Source organism: Hyaena hyaena, unplaced genomic scaffold, assembly GCF_003009895.1.
Source record: "Hyaena hyaena isolate Hyena2069 unplaced genomic scaffold, ASM300989v1 scaffold_520, whole genome shotgun sequence".
NCBI lineage: Eukaryota > Metazoa > Chordata > Mammalia > Carnivora > Hyaenidae > Hyaena > Hyaena hyaena.
In genome coordinates, this window is record NW_024081152.1 from 859,245 (window position 1) to 883,319 (window position 24,075).

At 39.2% G+C, this 24,075-nt stretch overlaps 1 protein-coding gene across 1 annotated transcript in view; it reads right to left on the bottom strand.

Annotated features, from left to right (window-relative positions):
- OVCH1 (ovochymase 1) overlaps positions 1 to 24,075 on the bottom strand; it is an 81,308-nt gene that overhangs the window by 28,102 nt on the left and 29,131 nt on the right. The window contains exons 20-26 of the mRNA XM_039255270.1: positions 22,484 to 22,635; positions 14,632 to 14,788; positions 14,205 to 14,297; positions 9,988 to 10,212; positions 4,301 to 4,426; positions 1,879 to 2,014; positions 1,015 to 1,154 (exon numbers count right to left, since the gene is read on the bottom strand). Of these exons, the coding sequence (XP_039111201.1) occupies positions 1,015 to 1,154; positions 1,879 to 2,014; positions 4,301 to 4,426; positions 9,988 to 10,212; positions 14,205 to 14,297; positions 14,632 to 14,788; positions 22,484 to 22,635 (1,029 nt within the window). The remainder of the gene's footprint in view (positions 1 to 1,014; positions 1,155 to 1,878; positions 2,015 to 4,300; positions 4,427 to 9,987; positions 10,213 to 14,204; positions 14,298 to 14,631; positions 14,789 to 22,483; positions 22,636 to 24,075) is intronic.

Genomic DNA, 24,075 nt, shown 5'->3' on the forward strand with positions numbered 1-24,075 from the left:
GACATGCCATACATCCTCTTCCTCTGGGCAGTCAGCTGGTTTCATCAGGCATAGGTATCCCTGACTAAGTAAACCGAGAGTTTGCAGCACACTTGTATGTGTGTAGCGGTAGTGATAGTGGGGTGTCTCTTCTTGTAAATTACATGACAAGTCAAGTAGTTATTATTATTCTCTTGTCACAATTCAGGAAACAGAGTCTGAGAAAGCTTTGGGAATGTTCCCCAAATCATTTACTATGTGGTAGAACTGAGACCTGGATCCAGAGCTATCAGATTTCCATCTGGACTGCTGTAGCACATCACGTTGGGTAATGCTGGTCAGCCAACTTAAGCCCCATTTTATTCCCCTTGTCCCTAGTCATCTCCCAGCAGAGTGTAGCTATGTGACAAAACTGGCCAGAGAGAATTAAATCTCTCACAGGATTCTTGGAAATACGTTTGTTTTCTCAGCGGTAATACTCCTTCTCTGTGTCCCTTCTTCCTTTTTTCTCTATGTAATGGCAAGAACTGAAATAGCCATTATGGGACCATTACGGGAAGGCCAAGAGAACTCCCATAACCTTAGTCTTGATAGAGTTGAACATCTACAAAACTCTGGATATTTCTCTCAGAAAAATAAATTTAAGTCACTGTAATGAGGTTTCCAGCTACTATGTAATTGATAAACCCACTTAATGCCTTTTCTGGTGGATGTTATTTTGCCTGATGAATATTACAGTCTTAATTTTCTTGTGTTACAATTGCCTAAAACTGTTTTATCTATCTAGCCCCTATTTTTAGTATTTCTGGGCAAATTTAATCCAGGTATGACCCAGGTAAGCAGCAGATAGTTTGGTTTTGTTTTAACTCCATCTGAGAGACTGTTAGCTTAATCTCAATTACAAATCTACAAAATAATAAGGCTATTTCAATACCACATAATTAACCTCATCTGTAAGTCACACTTAATATAGAACAATTGGAGAATCTTTCATTAAAAAATAAAGAACACGGTTCTTCATGGGACAGTAGTTACCTATTAATTTTTTGCCTGATCCAGATCCTTCAAAAACCCATATATGACCCTGACAGGCCAAGGGTGTTGGCTTCATCTGGAAGTTGATAATATCAAGGCGAATGATGTGATTTGAAGGGGCTAATAACTTCCAGTGGCAACTGTGACACAGATAAAAGCAAGTCAGGAATGATTTCCAAACACACAGACTGTTATTTACTTTGTTCAGAATTTTATGTATCACTGTTACTGACTCAATCTTTGTGCTTGGGTGAAAAAAGATTTTTACTTTAAACTGTAACAATTAAAAATGTTTCTAGTATGTAATTTATTAAAAGTGTTAATTAATTTCACCCATCATGGTAAATGGCTGGTCAATCCACATGCACTCCTCTAAATTCTAATTAGCGATCTGTGAGTTAAGGACCTACTCTTGCCTGAATTTGCCCAAACTCCCCTAAATCACATAAGGTTACTTAGGATGATATTATACAAATCTTCACTCCTCACATCACACTTTAAATTTATTCTGTTATTTAATTCAAGGAAAGTTCTCTATTTTGGCAATTTAAGAACCATTTATTGAATACCTAATATGTTCCAGAAGATTTTTACATACATTATTTCAATCTCCAAAACTCTCTGATAGAGATTTGACTTCCCACTTTACCTAATAAATGATCTCTTCTTTTGAGAAAATACACAATTTATCAACAGGGATATCTCATGTTCAGTTTTTGTATACTGAAGGCCTCAGACCAGGGATTATCTCAAAGTCTATTCTTCAAAGAGAGGAGGTGGAAAATAAAGCCTTAAGCAAGTGTTGCAGTTTGTCAAGTGATCATTCACAAACTTCCTTCATCCTAATACACATCCCTTCCTCACCTCATAGTTGTTCTGTGAGAGTATCTTGGGATCTGTATGATTCCTCCTGGTTCAGTCAGAATAACATCCTCACAAGTGGCCAAATGTTCTTGGTTTGAACTTTGGAGGAATTTGAGAAGGTTACTGCCCTTTGGACCTAAATATTTTAAAAGGCAATGAAAATAAAATTAATTTTTGAGAAGCTTATTCTATGCCTTTTCAGATCAGTCACTTTTCCTCCCTGTTTTAGAAAAAAAAGTTAACAGGAAGTGGTTAGCCTCACTGAAAAGTCTCCATCAGAGAGCAGCACTTTTCTTGGAATTATCCTTGGCATAGCCTCAAGTCAAGAGAAGAGAATGTGGAAAAAGTATAGAATAATACTAGCTTTCTGCACAATTCCAGCTAAAAGCAACATTTGTTTTTTTTTCAGTTTTTTTTCATATAGTTTATTGTCAAGTTGGTTTCCATATAACACCCAGTGCTCATCCCCACACGTGCCCTCCTCCATGCCCCTCCCCCCCTCCCCCGCACAACCATCAGTCCTCAGTTTGTTCTCAGTATTCAAGAGTCTCTCATGGTTTGCCTCTCTCCCTTTCCCCCACCATTTCTCCCCTTCTCCCCCATGGTCCTCTGCTAAGTTCCTCCTAAGCCTCTTATACGTGCAAACATATGATATTTGTCCTTCTCTGCCTGACTTATTTCACTCAGCATAACACCCTCAAGGTCCATCCATGTTGCTACACATGGCCAGATTTCATTGTTTCTCATTGCCATGTAGTATTCCATGGTATAGATAAACCACATCTTCTTGATCCATTCATCTGTTGATGGACACTTAGGCTCTTTCCATGTTTTAGCTATTGTGGAGAGTGCTGCTATGAACATTGGGGTACATGTGCTCCTATGCCTCAGCATTTCTGTATCCCTTGGGTAAATTCCTAGCAGTGCTATTGCTGGGTCATAGGGGAGTTCTATTGTTAGTTTCCTGAGGAACCTCCACACTGTTTTCCAGAGGGGCTGTACCAGTTTACATTCCCACCAACAGTGTAGGAGGGTGCCCGTTTCTCCACATCCTCGCCAGCATCTAGAGTTCTCTGATTTGCTCATTTTAGCCACTCTGACTGGCATGAGGTGGTATCTCACTGTGGTTTTGATTTGTATTTCCCTGATGAGGAGGGATGCTGAGCATCGTTTCATGTGTCTGTTGGCCATATGGATGTCCTCTTTGGAGAAGTGTCTGTTCATATCTTCTGCCCATTTCTTTACTGGGTTGTTTGTTTTTTTTTAATGTTTATTTATTTATTGAGAGAGAGAGAGAAAGAGAAAGCACGCGAGCGCACATGAGCGGGGGAGGGACAGAGACAGAGCAGACACAGAATCTGAAGCAGGTTCCAGGCTCTATGCTGTCAGCACAGTGCCTGATGTGGGGCTTGAACTCACAAACTGTGAAATCATGAACTGAGCCGAAGTCAGATGCTCAACAAACTGAGCCACTCAGGCTCCCCAAAAGCAACATTCTTAATATAGTTTTTTAGGAAAACCCTTTCACATGATATGCATGCTTTTCTTTATCATTCACTGAACTTTCCTCCCAAATCTACCTCTGCAATACTTTTTGATGCCAACGAGAGAAACTAGCTTTTAGTCACCTATAGTTATCAAGAGTCAAAAAATTTGATAATTACTTGTTCTAAAATACAATCTGATAACACTGAATAGCATAGTATTTATATTTATATTTATATTGCTAGCATTTAATGTTTGTTACTTTAACTTAGAAACTCATTGTAACCTTTTATTAATATAAAGAAAACTGACACAGAGATAATAAATTATCCATAGCTAATTAACCAACTAAGAGTTAGAACCATAACATTCTGATCCACAGAAAAGGCCCTCTGTGGAATAAAATCACATCACAGTAAAAAAAATAAAATCTTGTCTTGAAATTAATGTAACTTAGCCATATTCAGAAATCATAAATTCTGGATGATTAACAAGTCAACTAAGGTATCCTCTGAGCAGTTTCTTTTTTGTTTTTAATTTTTTTTGTCTTTTTAAATGTTTTATTTATATCTAGGAGAGAGAGAGAGACAGCGTGAGCAGGGGAGGGTCAGAGAGAGAGGGAGTCGCAGACTGAAACAGGTTCTATGCTCTGAGGTGCAGTCAGCACAGAGCCCGACGTGGGGCTCAAACCCACGAACCACGAGATCATGACCTAAGCGAAAGTCGGACACTTAACCGACTAAGCCACCCAGGTGCCGCAAGCAGTTTCTTTTTTGAATCTGCACCAATCTCAGATGACTTAAGGAAGTTTTCCTTTCAGACACAAACTCCCCACAGAAACACCATCTCTTATGAAACAATGTATGTTTTTGTAATATTCCTAAAAAGAAAAACATTGATTTTTAACTTTATAAGTTTATAAAATGACCAGACTTACCTTGGACTCTAAAGACAATGTAACTTATGCCCAAAGCACCTCCCGCAAGTGAACGAAATGCTACTCTCACCAGTGGTCCAGAGCTCATGAAAATCATTGGGTAAAGCCCTCTTCCACATAATTCACCTAGGTTTAAAAACAATCAAATCTAGTAAAACACAAGAACTAACATTTTTAGCAGTTTCTCTATTTCAAGTATAGCAATGATTTATTATGAAATATATTTGACATGTAACACTGTATAAATTTAGAGTATACAACATGCTGATCTGATACATTTATATACTGTAATTGTCTGCCCTTATAGTGATAGTTCGCCTCTGTCACCTCTCATAATTACCATTTCTTTTTTTGTAGTGAAAATAATTAAGATCTAGTCCCTCAGCAAGTTTGATGATTATACTACAAATGTTGACTATATTCACTATACTATGCGTTGGATCCTCAGGGCTTGTCCACTAGTTATATGTTTGTACTAATGAAGTAGGAATGTATTCTGCTCGGCAAAATGAGGAAACGAGGCTCCAGAACTCAAGTGACTCACCCAGAGTCAGACTGGTATGGTGGGGAGTCAGGATCTGAACCCAGGACCATGAATCCAGTATCCAACATAGTCTGCTAGGTCATACTGCTCTTAAAGGACAGTAGCGAGTAAATTATTTCATCTTCAAAATGATGCTGATGTGACACTTTTCTTCTAGCAAAGTACCCTATTTATAAAAATATCTCACTACCAGAGAACCATGATGAAAAACTTTTTACTTGAAAATGTATTCTTTCTCTATAGAGTCAATCTTCTTTTGATTGCTTTGGTTTGATAACTTTTATAATATTGATAAATTATAATTATAATTGCAGAACAATTCAGAGGGCTGATTAAGAAGATGTGGGGGCACGTGGGTAGCTCGGATGGTTAAGCAGACAACTGTAGCTCAGGTTCTCATGGTTCGTGAGTTTGAGTCCCACAGTGGGCTCTCTGATGTCAGCACATGGAGCCTACTTCAGACCCTCTTTTCTCTCTCTGCCTCTGCCCCACTTGCTCTCTCTCTCTCTCTCTCTCTCACTTTCTCTCAAAAAAAAACAAACATTTTAAAAAGGTGTGACAAGAACCTGAGTTTCTTAGGATCAAACTCATCTACATTAAGAATAGGTCAGTATCATTCTATCATGCTCGCCTAAAAGTCACCTTCTCAGAAAGACATTTTCTATGTACACTACAGACAACTGTATGGTATCTACATCCCAGATTTTTGGCTTCCTTTTCCCTTCATTTTCCCCCAGCTTGTCTACTTAATACATATTTTATTTTTTTATGCGTCCACTCCCCAATAGAATATAAGCTTCATAAGGGCAGGGGTTTCTGTTTTGTTTTATTTTCTGGTTTTTGTCCATATTTTTCACTACTGAATCTCACCACCAAGAAGAGTTGGTCTCTGATCCCTAGTAGACCCTCCTCACAAGTATTTGTGGAGCAAGAGAGGGAAGAGATTACATCTGAGAAGAAGCAAAGAACAGAAAACATTAGATGGCATAACACGTTAGGGTAAATGATGTTGAAATACTATTTGAAGAATGAGCAAATACTTATTTGTACCATGTAGAGATCAGTGCAGTTCTGCAATGAGTGAGTTGCTGGCTCCCACAGGGAAAAAGATAGCATTTTACAGTATAGAAGAATACTATCTGTCTTGAATGAGGGGTAATACCTGCTAGGTATCACCCAAAGAGACAGAACAATTCTACAAAGTTCAAGCTGACAATTTCAAATCAAAGAAATTCTAGGCTGGAAAATTATAGGGTTTTCTCAGTTAATCCACAGCAAAGCCAAGCATGATTTTCAATAGGTTATAAAGATAAAGGTAAGTTTTCCTAGAAAATGTTTCCTTTTATATGAGAATTCAGTGTACAAGAGATTGCCAAAAGTTGGGGAGAAAATAACTTTTTCTTAAAAGAAAAAGATATAGTATCACTTTATCATGTGAGAAAAAAACATTTCAGCAGGATTAAAGAAGTTTGTAATTAAAATTTTTTTCTGAATTATGTACAATGCAGATTTAAAAATAAAAGCTTTGAGGGGTGCCTGGATGGCTCAGTCAGTTAAGTGTCTGGTACTTGATCTCAGCTCAGGTCTTGATCTCAGGGACATGAGTTGAAGCTCCTCATTGGGCTCCACACTAGGCATGGAGACTTAAAAAAAAATATAGGGTGCATGAGTGGCTCAGTTGGTTAAGCATCCCACTCTTGATTTCAGCTCAAGTCATGATCTCACAGTTCGTGAATTGGAGCCCCATGTTCATCTTTGTACTGAGTGTGAAGCCTGCTTAGGATTCTTTTTCTCCTTTACTCTCTGCCCTTCCCCTTGCTTTTGCACACACTCTCCCTCTCTCCCAAAATAAATAAATAAACATTTAAAAATAAATAAATAAAAATAAAAGCTATGAGGTAAATCAAAGATATTTACAGATGGATTTCAACAAACTTTTAAATTTTTTTATGTTTATTTACTTTGATAGCAAGAGAAAGAGAGAGACAGAGAGAGAGAGAAGTGGAGGGGCAGAGAGAGAGAGAGGGAGACACAGAATCAGAAGCAGGCTCCAGGCTCTGAGCTGTCAGCACAGAGCCTCTGATGCAGGGTTTGAACTCACGAGCTGTGAGATCATGACCTGAGCTGAAGTCAGACATTCGACCAACTGAGACACCCAACCACCCACATAAACAAATACATTTTTAAATGTTTATATCAACATACAATAAAAATTAAAGACAAATGAATCTTAGGAATAAGTACTTGTAACTTATGACAAAAGGAAAAATGTCTATGTATAATAGCTTTCACAAACCAATAAAAAGTAATACTCAAAAAATCGATGGTAATAAATAAAAAGCACAAATAAGTAACCAACATATGAAAATAAAAACTCTATTAATAATGGTAAAATGTCTATGAAATTGTTATATGAGGTTATGCATATGCATGGTGAAAGAGGCTGCCATGCTAATGGCAGCGAACACTGATTTAACCTTTCTGAAGAGCAATTTAGCAGTATACATTGTGCTGAGTCCCGAGGCATGATACTAATTCAGGAAGATACAGAAGGGAACAAAACATCAAGATTCTTGCTTTCATGGAGGTTTCATTTTAGCCAGGTAAATAAAGAAGATGATTTCAAACAGAGATCACGGCTACAAATGAGATAATCGGCATAACTGGACTATGGAAAATGACTATGGAAGGGAGTGAAAGGTACTACTCTAGATGAGAAGTCCTCTTCAAGGAGGTGACATACCATTCATTCCTTCATTCACTCATTCTATGCCTTCTATGTTTCACATACTGATCCAGGTACTAGAGATTCTTTCAGTGAGGAGACAAAAGTTTTAGACCTTAGGAAGCTCTCATTCAGTAGAAAAAACACAAATCGCAAACATGAAAAAAAAATCCGTTAGAAGACGGTAAGTGCTAAAGTTGAGGAGGGTATTAAGAAGTACTCAGGCAGGAGGTGATGCAACTGACAGCAATTAAGGGAGGCCTCATTAAAAAGGTGACATTCTTGTCAAGACTTGAGGGAGGGGAGAGTGTGAATGAGAAGGAGCTCTCTGAACCGCTAGGAGAAGTACCTGGACAAGGGCCCTAAGGCGAGAATGGCCATACTTCATCATGTGAGTTGGGGAGCGGGAGAGAAGGCTGTGCTAGGGATTTTGGATTTCATCCTAGCTATAAGGAACCCTGGAGCTGATTTTTTTTAAGCTTATATATTTTTTTAAGTTTTTAAATTTATTGTGAGAAAGAGAGACAGAGACAGGGAGAGAGAGAGAATCCCAAGAAGGTTCCACACTGACAGTGCAAAGTCTCACGTGGGGCTCAAACTCACAAACCGTGAGATCATGGCCTGAGCCAAAATCAAGAGTCAGATGATCAACCGGCTGAGCCACCCAGGTGACCCAACCTTGAGCTGTTTTAATCAAGGCAGATGGGGAAGGCAATCTGATCACAGGAGAGAAATGTACAAAGTGGATAGGCTAGTTTAATAGCTTTTCCCATAGTTTAAATGAGACAGTATTTATAAAGATTCTTTAACAAATGTTTGTGCCCTCTAAGTCAATGATTTAATCTGAGTATATCCCAAGAACACAATCTCAGTCTCAGTTTTCCTGGTCTCCTGCATCCAGCACAGGCATCTGTGAGTACCATATGTAGGAGCCCGACAGTGACCACGAGAGGGAATGGTTAAGGAAGTGGAGATGTGCCTGCAAACGGGACTCTCTGCTTGGGCAGAGCATGCTTGCAAACAGGATGTTCAGCCAAGAAGCCTGCACACAATATCCAAGGTTAACGATCCGCTCGCAAATGAGGGAACGTGCCCTCCCTGAAAATAGGGAGGAGGCTGGAGTTCTGGGCAGGCTTCTCAGTAAACATGCTGTGGTCAATTCCTCCCTTTGTTCCCCCCGTCCTTGGAAAAAGAATGCGTTTCGTAGATTTTGGTATGTGTCCAGCTACTGGGGTATAAAAATAAACTGCACGAAGGCTGGGGGAGAATTTCCTCCCTCCGGCCGGAGTTGTGTCTTTGTCTGTCTTTTGTGTGTCTTGTCTTTGTGTCATTTCATTTGCTACACCATATATACTCACAATAGCACATTTACTTTCTTCCCAGGCTTTCCCATCAAACAAATTACTTCTAGAACCTTCCCATCTTCCTCCTGACTAAGAGTCAAAGAGCCTATACCACACCTACACAAACAAGATGTAGCAACTTTGTTTTACTGAGCAAAACAGATTTGCCTGTACATGAAATGAAATGACAGTGGTATGTTATTAGCAAATACTTTTAATTCTGCCAGTTTAGAGGCACCTGGGTGGCTCAGTCAGTTGGGCATCCAACTCTTGATTCTGGCTCAGGTCTTGATTTCATGGTTTGTGGGATCGAGCCCCACATTGAGCTCTGCGCCAAGCATGGGGTCTGCTTAAGATTCTCTCCCTCTCCCTCCCTTTCTCAGTCTCTCTCTTTCTGCTCCTCCTCTCCCTTGTGCTCTCCCTCTCTCAAAATAAATAAATCAAGAATAAATAAATAAAAGGCTTTAAGATATTTTGCTTTATTTTAACATCCAACACCTACCTCATCTGATTTTTTTAAATGTTTAATTACTTTTGAGAGAGAGAGAGAAAGAGAGACAAAGCACGAGCAGGGGAGGGGCAGAGAGAGAGGGAGACACAGAATCTGAAGTAGGCTCCAGGCTCTGAGCTGTCTGCACAGAGCTGACACGGGGCTTGAACTCAAGGACTGTGAGATCACGACCTGAACCAAAGTCAGACGCTTAACCAATTGAGCCACCCAGGCACCCCTCTCCCCTCTGATTTTTAATCATCTTCTCTTCAATCATATACATTTCTGGCATTCTGGCACAGTTCTTTTATGTTTGAAGAAATTGAGCTCTCTTATCTTTTTCTTCTTAAATACACATACATACACATACTCACACTCAACCTCCAGTACACTGTTTTGTGAAGTCAAATTTTGACTTCATAACAATATTAACAACATTAAGTGTGCCTAAAAAAGGTATGCCTGTTACATGTGTCATCAGCATTTTGGTGTATTGTTATCCAAGTCAAGCTCTTTCTTGATCGTAAGCCGCCTCTATGGAAAAGCCTCCAGTACAATGTTTAAATGCTAGTAAGGATTGATTACCTGACACCCTTCTCTCACTGTGGCTTTCTTCATAAATAGTCATAACTGAATCTGGACACAGAGGTGACCCAGGGAGTGACAGATATTCCACCGTCATTTTTGCCATACTGCTTGGTGAAATTCTGAGCACCCAAGAACATTCCAGTTTTCCTCTATAATCCAGTGGATATCTTGGAGTTGAAAAAAAGCCTCTAGGTTCTTCTAGCTCCACTTCAGAATAACAACCTATAATTCAGGGCACACAGACATCAGGGACCAACATAAAGAAAGCAAGGCAAAGTGAGGTTCTGTCACAAACTTGAAAAATGTAGGCTTGCAGGAAGAAAATTAAAACTTTATTACTCTGTGTTACATGTCCTTGGGTAAAAATTACCATCCCATTTAATGTGTTCTATTTTCTTGAAATGAGATTGTAGGAGTAGAATTTAAATCATAATTACTCAAACTTTCTTTTCACTGAATCTTCTAAATGCCTTAGAAGATGCACAATGGATATGCACTCTACTTCCAGCATGTTTTCATTTGTTATTTTTTTAGATGCAACTGATGGTCTGTTCCTAAAATCTTCACTAATTTCACTGTGCATTAATCTTTTTTTTAACATTTTAAAATGTTTATTTATTTGAGAGGAAGAGAGAGAGAGAGAGAGAGAGAGAGAAAACTGAGTGGGAGAGGGGCAGAGAAAGAGGGCGGTAGAGACAGAATCCAAAGCAGGCTCCAGGCTCAGAGCCCAACGTGGGGCTCAAACTCACGAACCGAGAGATCATGACCGAGATGAAGTCAGCCACTTAACTGACTGAGCCATCCAGACATCCTCTCACTATGCATTAATCTTGCTAGGACAAATGATTACATTCATTGAATTTGTGACTCAGATAAAAAAAAAAAAAAAGTAGGATTAGCTGAAAACATTTGAATGTTTCTCACTTCTTCAACTTGTTCTGAAGTTGAAGGGCACCTTTGGATCTGCAGGGAAAACCAAGGCCCCCTGACCCTGCAATCAGTTGCTGCTTCTTCAGGTTACACCCTTGACTTTTCCTTTTTCCCCTTTGTCTATTCCCTTGACAAAAATCCTCTGAGCAACTACAAAGTGAAATACTCTGTATTCAAACAAACACATTTTAATGCATGAATATTAATACATGCATTATTATATATGCTTTTCCCTAGAGAAATTAATAACCTAACTGAGGTGACATTCATAAATATACTTTTATGAATAGTAGAAAGAATGGTAGACATTTAAGAAGGGGAATGAAATGCCACAAGAATTCAAGATTCTATTCAATTCAAGATTCTAGTCCTCTGTTATTTCTTTGCAAATTCTCCCTTTCATTTATATGGCTACTATGATATAACTTAGTTATTTATAGATCTACTTTGATTTAAGAGTAACATAACTGATTTCCCGGTCTCTAATCTTTCCCCATCATGCCCTCCAATCCAAGATAGTGTATGAAACAAAAGAATTAAGTTCTTTCCTTTGTCAAAGTAACTAAAATTTTGCAGCTTCCACTGTCTTTCAGAGTCTGGCCCCAACATGTCTTTCAATCATTTTTCCTGTCCCCATGAGTCCTCTGTGACAAATCTGCCTGGAAAAGGAACCAAATCATATAAAGTCATGCATTCCCAACCAGTCACTTCTTTTTATAAATGGGCTAACAATTCCCTTGTGTAAAAAGCAAGTGATGGGAGTGGGTAATGTTAAAGATAGGATAGTCCAAACATTTGTCTCATAGAATTAAAACAAAACAATAACTTGCCACATGTAAAACTTGCAAAGTTCTTGGGCACCCATATGTATTTCTGAACATCTACAAACGAGAAATATCTTTGCTACATTTTAACAATGTTAATTTTTTTTTAATTTTAATTTTAAGGGGTGGGGTAGAGGGGAAAGTGGGTGATGGGCATTGAGGAGGCCACTTGTTGGGATGAACACTGGGTGTTGTATGGAAACCAATTTGACAATAAATTATATTTTAAAAAAGATTTTAATTTTAAGTAATCTTTACACCCACTGAGGGGCTCAAGCTCACAGCCCCAAGATCAAGAGCCTAATGCTCAACCAAGCCAGCCAAGCACCCCAACATTGTTTATTTTCTAGTAGCCTAAATGAGATGGTTCAATGAATATATTAGTTGGTCACTATGGTCACCACTTGTCGACCCTTGCAATTCGTCATGCCATCCCTATTCTAAGTGCTTGACATGCATTAACTTATTTAGGCACTGATTAACATTGTTCATTTAACTCAAACCATTGAAATCATTAGGTTTTAGGATCTTGGATCCAAATCTGCTCTCCATCTCAACCCCAATTCGAGACTGACTTTTTTATTTCAATTTTTTAAATGTTTGTTTACGTTTGAGACAGAGATTGTGTGAGAGAGAGAGAGACAGAGTATGAGTGGGGGAGGTGCAGAGAGAGGAGATACAGAATCAGAAGCAGGCTCTAGGCTCTGAGTTGTCAGCACAGAGCCCAACGCAGGGCTCAAACTCACAGACCGCAAGATCATGACCTGAGCTGAAATCAGACACTTAACCAACTGAGCCACCCAGACATCTCCAGATAGACTTTTAATCTACATAGCGCTCTTTGATGGTTGTCTTGTCGGATTGTACCACTCACAGCTGGTCCCCAAGGTACTCCTCCTTACTTGTAGAAGATTTCAGCAGTCATTTTATCCACCGCTATTCCTGCCATAAATCTTGCTGAGTTCACTAGCCATACAGATGATGAGCCCAGCACCGAAGCTTCTTGATTTTTCAACTTCTTTCAGTGATCTTGTTCTTCACTCAACCTCAGCTGCACACCCCAGTGGTCAGCCCCTAGAAGCCCAGTCCCCAGTAATAACTTCAAGCCTTCTATAATCGTGATTTCAAGCACTGCTTCCTCCATCCACAACCTTCTATCTTCTCAGCAACTTCCAGCACTCTTTCCATCTTTTGAGACTTGCAGTTCATCCATCTAACAACCTTCTCTTTGTCCCTATTTTATCTCTCACCCTCATTCACTCTTTTCCTGGTATAAATCCCAACAATACAGCATTTTAATACTTTCCTCCTACATGCTTTCAATTCCCTTATACATTTGGATACTTGGGAAAACCCACTCTGAATTGAGTCTACTCTCTACCTGTTCTGCCCCTATGTGCTAACCCTTTGTGTCTCCAGAAGAAAACATACAAGTGAGCTAACTGGCCAGTCTCCCCCTAAATTCATGATCATTAATCTCAGAGGCTGTTACGTTGTCCAGCAATCCTACTACATTCTCCTAGTCCATGTACTTTGTCACTTTTTTAGAGAACTCTTTTCTCATTCTTCCCCTTTTTCCCTCTGAAAACTCTCAAACTGTCTTCCATAACCCTGTTTTGTCGCTAAGAATATAGAAGCAAATAGAAAATTGGCAGCAGCTCCCATCCCCACGTGCACCCACACACCCGCAAGAGTATTTTGCCTTCCATCCAGCAGCTATGGGTGAACTGCACTTGACTCCTGAGGCCAACCTCCCTGGCTGAGCACCAGATCTTGTCTCCTTTCTCCTCCTGAAGGTCATCATTCCATCTATCCCTCCCTCTCCTGCATCCTTTTCAGTCTTCCTCCCCTCTTCCTAGTCCTCTACTGGGGTTGACTGTTATGTGGAGTGGATGGAGACAGAGATGGGTGAGAAAGAAGAGACTGGAACCACGTGGAAACCAAGGATGGTGGTATCATGGAACTTTCATCTCCCTAAAACTCTCTTACAGACTCCTAATTCTCCAGCTGCAGTTTGATTTTCATTAAAAATTCAAATCCCATTAGCAAACAGACACTGACAACTCTGGGAAAATTAAGAGTGACTGACACTGATGCTGGCTGTGATGCTCTCCTATCCAGAGTCTTCACCTAGTGAGATGCCTGAAAATCTAATAACCTTTGTTTATGTAGGAATAAATAGATCAGAGGTCAGAATACTTCTGTGCGTGTCTCCAAAATTCAAGCTTGTTAGCAACCACAAGATTTTTTTTTTAACCTGCAACAGCTGTTATCTGTGGGGTAGAAAAGAAACCCAGACAGTCACAGTAACAACACACCTCTCGTTCAGCTTAAACTACCATCCAGAATGAAAACACAGGGCTTCTCCTGTTCCAAAGAAAATTAGTACATGTAGACATGCAATGCTTTTTGTTCAGTTCTTATTGGCTGCATTAACAGGCAAAGATAAACATCTATTACCTGGTCCAGACTCCTTGTCTATTGAAGGTGTGGGTGGTGGCTGTTGTCCTGTTAAGGTTTTTCTTTCATTATTTATCTGAAGTGAAGCAGGATCTGTGCCTGGAGAGAACGTGTTACAAATAAATAAAGATGAAAGCCTGGGAAAAAAAATGTAGCCCATGATAAAATAGCTTTTGTCAAAAGAAAATGCAAACCTAGATTAAAGCCGCCTCAGGAAAAGTCACTTTTACTATCACTCTGCCCAAGGGAGAACGTATCCTCATAGAATTTTAAAGTACACTTTGAATGAATTAGAAACTAAAAGAAATGAAATACTACTTTATGGTTTTTTTCCCTTCATAACACTGATTTCTACCACACTCATCCTTCTCACAAACCCGTTCTAAAGAAAGAGGAATTATTTCCATAATATCTGAAAAATATTTACCTTTGACTTTGGATTGGATCCAGTCCAAGAAGACACTCACCCTGGCAAATACACCTGGTTTCCTTGTTTGGGCACAGCCAGTTCCCCAGATGACAATACCATACAGGACAAAGGGGCCTTTTTCATGTCTACATACTAATGGCCCACCACAGTCTCCCTGAAACACCAAAAAAATGTGTTCTAGAAAACTGCTTTAGTCAGAGTTCCTGCATTCAATTTTCGAACAGGAATAGACAATAATTTATTCACAACACATTTATTCTTTAATTTAAAAATATTAATACTTTATCAATTTAGATACCTTAGAGTACTTAAAGTCAAATAAGTAAAATCACAAATGAGAGAGGAGGTATGATAACTGATAGCACGGAAATACAAAGAATCATGAGACTGTTATGAAGAACTATACACCAAGAAATTGGATAGCCTGAAACAAGTAGATTAATTCCTACAAACATACAAACTACTAAGACCTAATCATGCGGAATTAGAAAATCAGAATAGACCAATATGGGCAAGGAGACTGAAGCATTAATCATACACATTCCAACAAAAGTAAAGCTCAGGACCAGATGGCTTCACTGGCGAATTCTACTAAACATTTAAAGAAGAATTAACTTCCGATTGCCTGGGTGGTTCAGTTGGTTACGCGTACGACCTGGTTTTAGCTCAGGTGATGACCCACGGTTTCATGAGTTCTAGCCTCGTGTCAAGCTCTGCACTGGCAGCACGGAGCCTCCTTGGGATTCTCTCTCTCACTCTCTGTTCTTCCTGCACTTGCACTGTCTTTATCTCTCTCAAAATAGATAAACTTTAAAAAAAGAAAATGAATTAACTTCAATCCTTAAACTCTTCCCAAAAACTGAAGAGGAGGGACTACCCTAAAACTCATTTCATGAGGTTAGAATTACCCTGATACCAAAGCCAGATAAGGACATTACAAGAGAAGAAAACTCATAGGTCAATATCCCTGATGAACATAAGTGCAAAAATCCGAAACAAAATACTAGCAAGCTGAATTCAACAGCATATTAAAAGACTTACACACTATGATCAAGTGGGATTTATTCTAGTGATGCAAGGATAGTTCAACATACAGAAATCAATGAATGTGATACACCACATTAACTGAATGAAAGTTTAAAAACATATTACTACCTAAATAGTACAGAAAATGTATTTGACAAAATGCAACATCCTTTCATGCTAAAAACCCTCAACAAATTAGGTATAGATAGAACATATCTCAACATAAGAAGGGTCATATATAACAAAGCCACAGCTAAACTTGTACTCAATAGTGAAAAGTTGAAAGCTTTTCCTGTAAGATCAGAAACAAAATAAGGGTGCCCACTCTCACTATTACTATTCTATATAGTATTGGAGGTCCTAGGCATAGAACATAGTCAAGAAAAAGAAATAAAAAGAAGGAAGGAGTAAATCAGGAAGGAAGAAGTAACATGGTCTTTATTTGCAGAGGATATGGTCTAAGAAAGTCCTAAAGACTCCATCAAAAAACTGTTAGAACTAAAAGCATACAAGCTGTTAGCACTAATCAATAAACATAGTAAAGTTTCATGATACAAAGCACACATAAGTTGTTGTGTCTCTACACAGTAATAACAAAACATATGAAAAAGAAACGGGGTTAAGGAAGACAATTGTTGTGATAAGCACAGGTTGTTGTAAGTGTTGAATCACTAAATTCTACACCTCAAAGCAATACCACATTGTATGTTAAAACTAACTGGAATTGAAATTAAAATTTGAAAAAAAAAGGGGCGCCTGGGTGGCTTAGTCGGTTAAGCGTCCGACTTTCGTTTAGGTCATGATCTCGCGGTTTGTGGGTTAAAGCCCCGCGTCGGGCTCTGTGCTGAGCCTCTGTTTCAGAGTCTGTGTCTCCCTCTCTCTCTGACCCTCCCCTGCTCACGCTGTCTCTCTCTCTCCTAGAAAAAAAAAAAAAAAACTTGAAAAAAAAAGAAATAAACAAAAATAAAGAAAAATAAAAAATAAAGGAAACAATCCTGTATACAAAAGTATCTCAAAATAAAATACTTAGGAATAAACATAACCAAAAAGGTGAAAGATCTCTACAGTGAAGACTGTAAGACTGATGAAAGAAACTGATAAATACACAAACTGATAAGTACACATTCCTATGTTCACGATTGGAAGAATTAATTTTGTGTCCTACTAAACAAAGCAGTTTAGTGCAGTCAATTTCAAAATTCCAATGAAATTTTTCACAGAAATAGAAAAAAATAATCCTAAAATTCATATGGTCCACAAAAGACCCTAAATAGCCAAAACAATCCTAAGAAAGAACAAAGCTGGAGGCATCACACTTCCTGATTTTACAAATATGTTATGAATCTATAGTATCAACATAGTATGGTACTGGCATAAAAACAGACACATATGTAAATGAGCTAGACTCATGAGCCTAGAAAAACCCTCATATATCTAGTCAACTAATATTTTCCAAAGGAGCAAAGAATACTCATGGGGAAAAGGATAATCTCTTCGACAAATGATGTTGGGAAAACTGGATAGCCACTAGCAGAAGAATGGAATTGGATCCTATTTTACACCACTCAACCAAAAAATAACTTGAAATGGATTAAAGATTTAAATATAAGGCTACCAGTTGTAGAACCTCTAGAAGAAAACATGGGGGAAAGGTCCTTGACATTGTCTTGGCAACAATTTTTAATTTTTTTTATATGAAAACAAAAGCACAAGCAACAGAAGCAAGGGTCAATAAGTGGAACTACATAAAAACAAACAACGCTTCTAAACATCAGAAGAAACAATCAACAGAAATGAAAAGGCAATCTATGAGATGGGAAAAATATTTGCAAACCATATATCTGATAAAGGGTTAATATCCAAAATATGTAAAGAACTCACAAATTGATAACAGAAACCATCCAAACTAAAAAAAAAATGGGCAGAGGATCTGAACAGGCATTTTCTGAAAGAAGATGTACAGAGGAGCAATAGGTACATGAACAGATGCCCCGCATCACCGATCATCAGGGAAATGCAAATCAAAACTACAATGATATATCACTTCACACTTGTTAGAATAGGTATCATCAAAAAGATAAGAGAAAGGGGCTCCTGGGCGGCCCAGTCAGTTAAGTGCCTGACTTCGGCTCAGATCATGATCTCACGGTTTGTGAGTTTAAGCCCTGTGTGAGTTTAAGCCTCTGAGATGTCAGCACAGAGCCTGAAGCCTGCTTCAGATTCTGTGTCTCCCTCTCTTTCTGCCCCTCCTCTATTTATGCCCTGTCTCCCAAAAATAAATAAATGTAAAAAAATTTTTTTTAAAAGATAAGACAAAAAGTGTTGGTAAGGATGCGGAGAAAAAGAACCCTTTTGCACTGTTGGTAGGAATGTAAATTGGTACTTTACTATGGAAAATAATACAAACATTACTCAAAAAATTAAAAAATTAACTGTGATATGATCCACTTCTGGGTATATGTCCAAAGGGAAGAAAACCAGGTTATCAAAGAGGTATCTGCACTCCCACATTTACTGTAGTTTTATTCACTATAACCAAGATATGAAAACAACCTGTTTTTCTGTCAAAGAATGAAAAGATAAAAAATATGATATATATACATATATATACACACACATATATACTTAAAATGGAATATTATTCACCCATGAGAACAAAAGAAATCCATTTGTGACAACATGCATGGTCATTGAGGACGTTATGCTAAGTGAAAAGTCAGACAGCAAAAGACAAATACTGTATGATATCACTTATATATGGAATCTATTAAAGCTAAACTCAAAGAACTAGTATGAATGAATGAATAGTTACTAGGGGTAGGAGAGTAGGGAAAATGGGGAGATCTCGGTCAAAGGGTACAAACTTGCAGTTATAAGATGAACAATCTGGGGATCTAATGTACAACATGGTGACTATGGTTAACAATACTGTATTATGTATTTAAAAGTGCTACAAAAGTAGACAGCAAGTGTTCTCACCACAAGAAAGAAATGGTAATTATAAAAAGTAATGGAGGTTTTGACTAACTCTACTGTGGTAAGCATTTCACAATACACGACTGCATCAAATCATCACATTATACATCTGAAACTTATACAATGTTATATGGCAATTACAGCTCAATAAAGCTATAAAAGAAAGTCTTAAAACATAGGATTTGCATCTTAAGGAAGCCTCATTTTTAATCAGCCCTTCTTAGTTTTTTGAGTTTATTTGTTTATTATGAGAGACAGAGACAGAGAGAAATGGAGGAGGGGGAGAAAAGAGCACTATCAGTGCAGAGCTTGATGAGGGTCTCAATACTCCCAAACCATGGGATCAAGACATGAGCTCAGGTCGGCTGCTTAATTGATTCAGACACCCAGGCTCCCTTACTTTTTTTTTTTTTTTTTTTTTTGACACAAATGGACTTAGAATCACAATAAATCCCTTCTCTTCTCATAAAGTAAACTGAACTGATGACACGATACAGTTTATTTTATATGAAGAATCTCAGAGAAGAAATCCTAAAATGGAAATAGGGAGATAGACTCCCTAGCCTATGGTGTAGAGAAATTAACATTTTCTCTGGGCCTAATTTTTTTCCTTGTGAAATGAAGTTATATATACGGACGACTCCCTTCCAGTTTGAAATGGTCTGATGTGCCAAGTCAGGTTTTGTGTCTTAAATCACTTATTCATTCAGTAATAATACATATTAAATATAGAATTTTTCAGGATATTACAAACATTCCAGATCCTGTCTAATTCATCGTTTATTGCCTGTACCTATCACAGGGCCTAGCATATGGTAAATATTCAATCAGCAAATAGTATCTACTTATTTTCGAAAAAATATCCAGTGTCTGTTGTGAGCTAGGTGTTCAGAGCAAGAGAGAGTGTCAACAAATTAGACGGTGATAACAGCTCTAAAGAAAATGTTTAGAACAGTAGAGAATAAAGGCAGGTATTTGCGTGTACTTATACGCACGTATATGTGTATGTAGTTTCAGTAGCATTCGAGTGGATCCATGAAAGATAAGAAGGATCTGGATTTTCAAAAACCAGGAAGAATAGCATTTTATGCAGAAGTGATATGTGGGCTAAGGCCTCAAGTTGGGCAAGTTGTGTGGTCAAAAAGTAGTCAGTGTGGCTGAAATATGTCAGGAAGACAAGTATGCAATACATTGGAAAAGTCAGCAGGAACGGGACATACACCACTCTGTGAGGACAGAGATCACTCTGTAGGTCAAGGAACTTGAACTTTTAAAAACTGTCTAAGATGTGGTGTGAGCGAAGGAGCACAGGATTCTACACCACATGTCTGGAACTCTGTGTCTCTGCATTTCAACATTCTAGTTCACCTTCCTGGATGAGAAATCACATTAGCAGGTCCATTACCTCTGAGCACACACAGGAGGGTAAAAATCAACTACCTGATAGAAATGCTAGAGTCCACTTTATCAATGTTTCTGAAGTCATCTTGCTAGTAATTTAGTGTTCTTAACTAGCTCCACTTATTAGCCAGAATCTCAACTCCTCTATTTTCCTCGCCTTGCATTGGCAGCAAATTCGGTCATGATGCAAAGTGACAGTTTGATGTAGCTAAAATTAAGTGCCCACTGAGATCACAATATTTGGATCTCCAATAACATGGACCTAATTCCCTCCCTAGTTCTCTTTGCTCTCTTGTTACAGAGTAAGGTATTCCCTTAATGTCAGATGCTGTCAAACAGGACAGAGATAATGGAACCATTTATGAGTTCCTTGATTCAAAGCACAGAGGAAAACCATCTCTCGAAAGGGGAAGAATAAATACATTAGTTTAGAGAATTTTCCTATTTGATTTTTATAACACAGCATTTCTGTCCTCTGGCAGACGTGTGAGTGCCCGTCCCATAATCCTCAAGTTTTCCAGTTGCCATCCTGGCCCTGTGCCTGAGGGCTCCTCCCCTCCTCCACCGCATCAATGAGGCAGGCAGGAAGTGTGGACAGTGCTGAGGAATTAACGGTCTCCTACCCCAGCAGCCGTGGAACTGTGACTCTGGTAAAGTCTGGCTCCCTCGCCCGGCCCCTTGGATGGGACCGAATGGGACCGCATGTGCTGCATGTATTTTGCAGTCGCAGGATCAAGCTCAGTCCCCTTACTGTGGGAGCTGACTTGATAGCACATCTTCCATTGCCTGCCTTCCCTTCCCAATAGCACCCTTCTGACTTTCTGACCAGGACAGCGGCACCTCCTAAACAGACCATTGTACCTGAATCCTTGTCTCAGGATCTGCTTCTGAAATACAGAAAACAGAATCTGAGTAGTGGTTGACACCACAAACTACTACTACCACGGAAGAGTCTAACTACCATCAATTGATACTCAGTGTAAAGAGGGGACTTCCTTTTTGCTCAGCTCACATTCTCACATGGAAAGACTTCCACCCAGATTAACACCCAGTTTTCTCCCATTGGTTCACGTTTGTTTTTTAATGTTTTATTTATTTCTAGGAGAGAGAGAGAGACAGCGTGAGCAGGGGAGGGTCAGAGAGAGAGGGAGTCACAGACTGAAACAGGCTCCAGGCTCTGAGCTGGCAGTCAGCACAGAGCCCGACGCGGGGCCCGAACCCACGAACCGCGAGATCATGACCTAAGCGAAAGTCGGACGCTTAACCGACTAAGCCACCCAGGCGCCCCTGGTTCACGTTTTTTGATTAAGGGGAAAGATTATCAAAAGCAGCACAAAGTAGAGGTTGAGCCTTTCTTCCCTCTGTACTCTAGACCAGTCTGAAATGTCAGACCAGGAGAAGAAGATCTGCCCTGAAGACCCTGTCTTTCCCAACAGTGGGTTGCTTCAAATCCAGACTGAATACTGAAGGTGGGCTACAGACCATTAGAAATCCTTTTTGGTTGTATATGTGAAGTCACATTCCTCAGTTGGCCTCGTGGATATTAAAGCTGGTGTTTTACAATCCATTTGTCCACATTCCGTCTTCCTCTTAGCTGATATGAACTTGCCAATAGCATGCTTGTGCAACTGATGTGTGAATATATCTGCACTGCTTTTGCCTCTAAATATCACGGAAATTAAACTATTGTTTTGTGATTTGTTTTCCATTGCATATGAATAACATTTTTTCAAAGTTTCTCATTCTCTTCACAATTATTTTAATCTGTGGTAGACAATTAAGAGTGAGTACATAGGAGATTCATATTAATTTCAAACAGTGAAAACTGGGGTACCTAGGTGGCTCAGTCGGTTAAGCATCCAACTTTGGCTCAGATCATGATCTCAGGGTTCACGTGTTTGATCCCTGCATCAGGCTCTGTACTGACAGCATGGGGATCTCACTTTAAGTCCCTTGTCCCCCTTCTTCCACCCCTCCCCCATGCATCTCTCCCTCTCTCTCAAAAATAAATAAAACATTTTTAAAAAAGATTTTAAAAATAAAATAAATGTTAAAAACCCAATAATGTCATAAGTAGGACACACTGACTTAGAATCCTTCTGTTTGTTCATCTTTTCCCAAACCCTTAACCTCTTGAACACACACATCTTCCTTCCTGCGGGCCAGTTAGCAGCGCCCCTGTCTGTGTGTTTTCATGGGCTCCTCGCTCACCACCTGTTCTCTGGCTCTAGGCTGCTGCTGCTGCCCTCTCTCCGTCTCAGCACGTTTGGAGTCAGGAACTCACTCTCCCCATTGTCCTCTCGGCCTTCCTGGAAGGGTGTGGTGTGAGGCTAGCAGGCACAGGCTACGGTGGTTACCTGTGGTTCTGAGCATGTCTCCTCCCGTCTATGGAGAATCTCCAGCAGATGACTCTGCATCTTCCTCTGCAAAATCAGAGTCCTCTCACCTGACAGAAATCCTTCCCTCCAGAGGTCGCAAAGCCAGCACAGATCATCTTCTCCGTGACCCCTCCTGGGGGAGAGCAGTAAGCGCGTTCGCAGACCTCTCTTTCTAACACAAGCACCCGAATCTGCTGTAAGCGCCTTGCTGGGCTGCCATCTGCTTAAGAAACAGATTCAGAAAGACAGCTTCATAAGGAAGTAAACAACACATTACATTTAAAAAAGACATATTTAAGTTCAGACTTCCTCTGCAGTAATATAATTGCAATCACTCAGTGTGTCCTGAGCTGATGTTAGTTAAAAAAAATGTGTCTCATATAGGGTGTCTTCATTTCCCAAACGCGGCATCTTGGTAAAGGAATACATTATCAAAAGAACAAAACCAGAAACACTTTTTTTCTAGCTTATATTTGATTTAAAGTGTAGTGTTTCAAATATTGTTACACATAAATTTAGTAAGAAAAATTCAGCAAAATAGGAATTGGTGTTGTATAGGATGTATATGATTTTATATTTTTAAATGGTATATTTAGAGACAAAAATATAAATGTGATAACATATGACTTCCTAATATAAACCCAAATCATATTCCCTTTTCCTCTATTGTCACTGAGACTAATCTCAATTCCAATTTAAAAGGACTAAAAATGGTGGCATCTGGGTGGCTCAGCTGGTTAAGCATCCAGCTTCGGCTCAGGTCATGATGTCATGGTTCATGGGTTTGAGTCCTGTGTTGGGCTCTGTGCTGAAAGCTCAGAGCTTGGAGACTGCTTTGGATTCTGTCTCTCTCTCTCTCTCTCTCTCTCTGCCCCTCCCCTGCTCATGCTCTGTATTTCTCTCCCTCAAAAATAAACATTAAAAAAATTTTTTAAAAAGGACTAAAAATTAAGGCTATAAGGCTAACCATGAACACTACAACACTTCTCATAACTGACCCTCAGGCAGGACTGTGTTAACATGTATCTTGCATGACTTACTCTATCACTTTGGATTCATGACTAATTTTTAAAAAGTTTAGTGTTAGCAAGTACCTTATATTTATATAGCACCTTAATATTACTCCAACCCAATAATACAACATTGTGAGGTGGGTTGTTCACACACATGATCACATTGACCTCACACATGAAAAAAACCCAGAGTTTTGAAAATTTGATCTCACAGCCCATGTGGGGCAAAACTAGCACTTAAGCTCAAGCTGGACTCTAAAGCTTGTGCTTTTTAATGTATCAATCTAATACATAAATAAATGTGATGTATTTACAGTCCTCTTATTAGGGGCCATCCCCACCACCGGTCTTTACCATGCCTTAAAATTAAGAACTCATTTTCCCTCGGATTGAAAGAATGAATTCACTTTTCCCAAGACTGTAATGCCTCTCAATTGTCTGGTGGTCGTGGAGGTGGTGACAGTTGAAGGTGTCAGAGAACGGGCATATGTACTGAAGGGCTTGGAAGCTAGTCAGTCAAAAAAAAAAATGTACTGAGCGTTTATTCTATGCTAGGTGGACTTGTAGCCCTGGGGGAGACTGGTGAATTAGGCACCTGCTGCCACGAGGCTTCCGCTCTAACGGATGAGGTGTGGAGAATGACTACA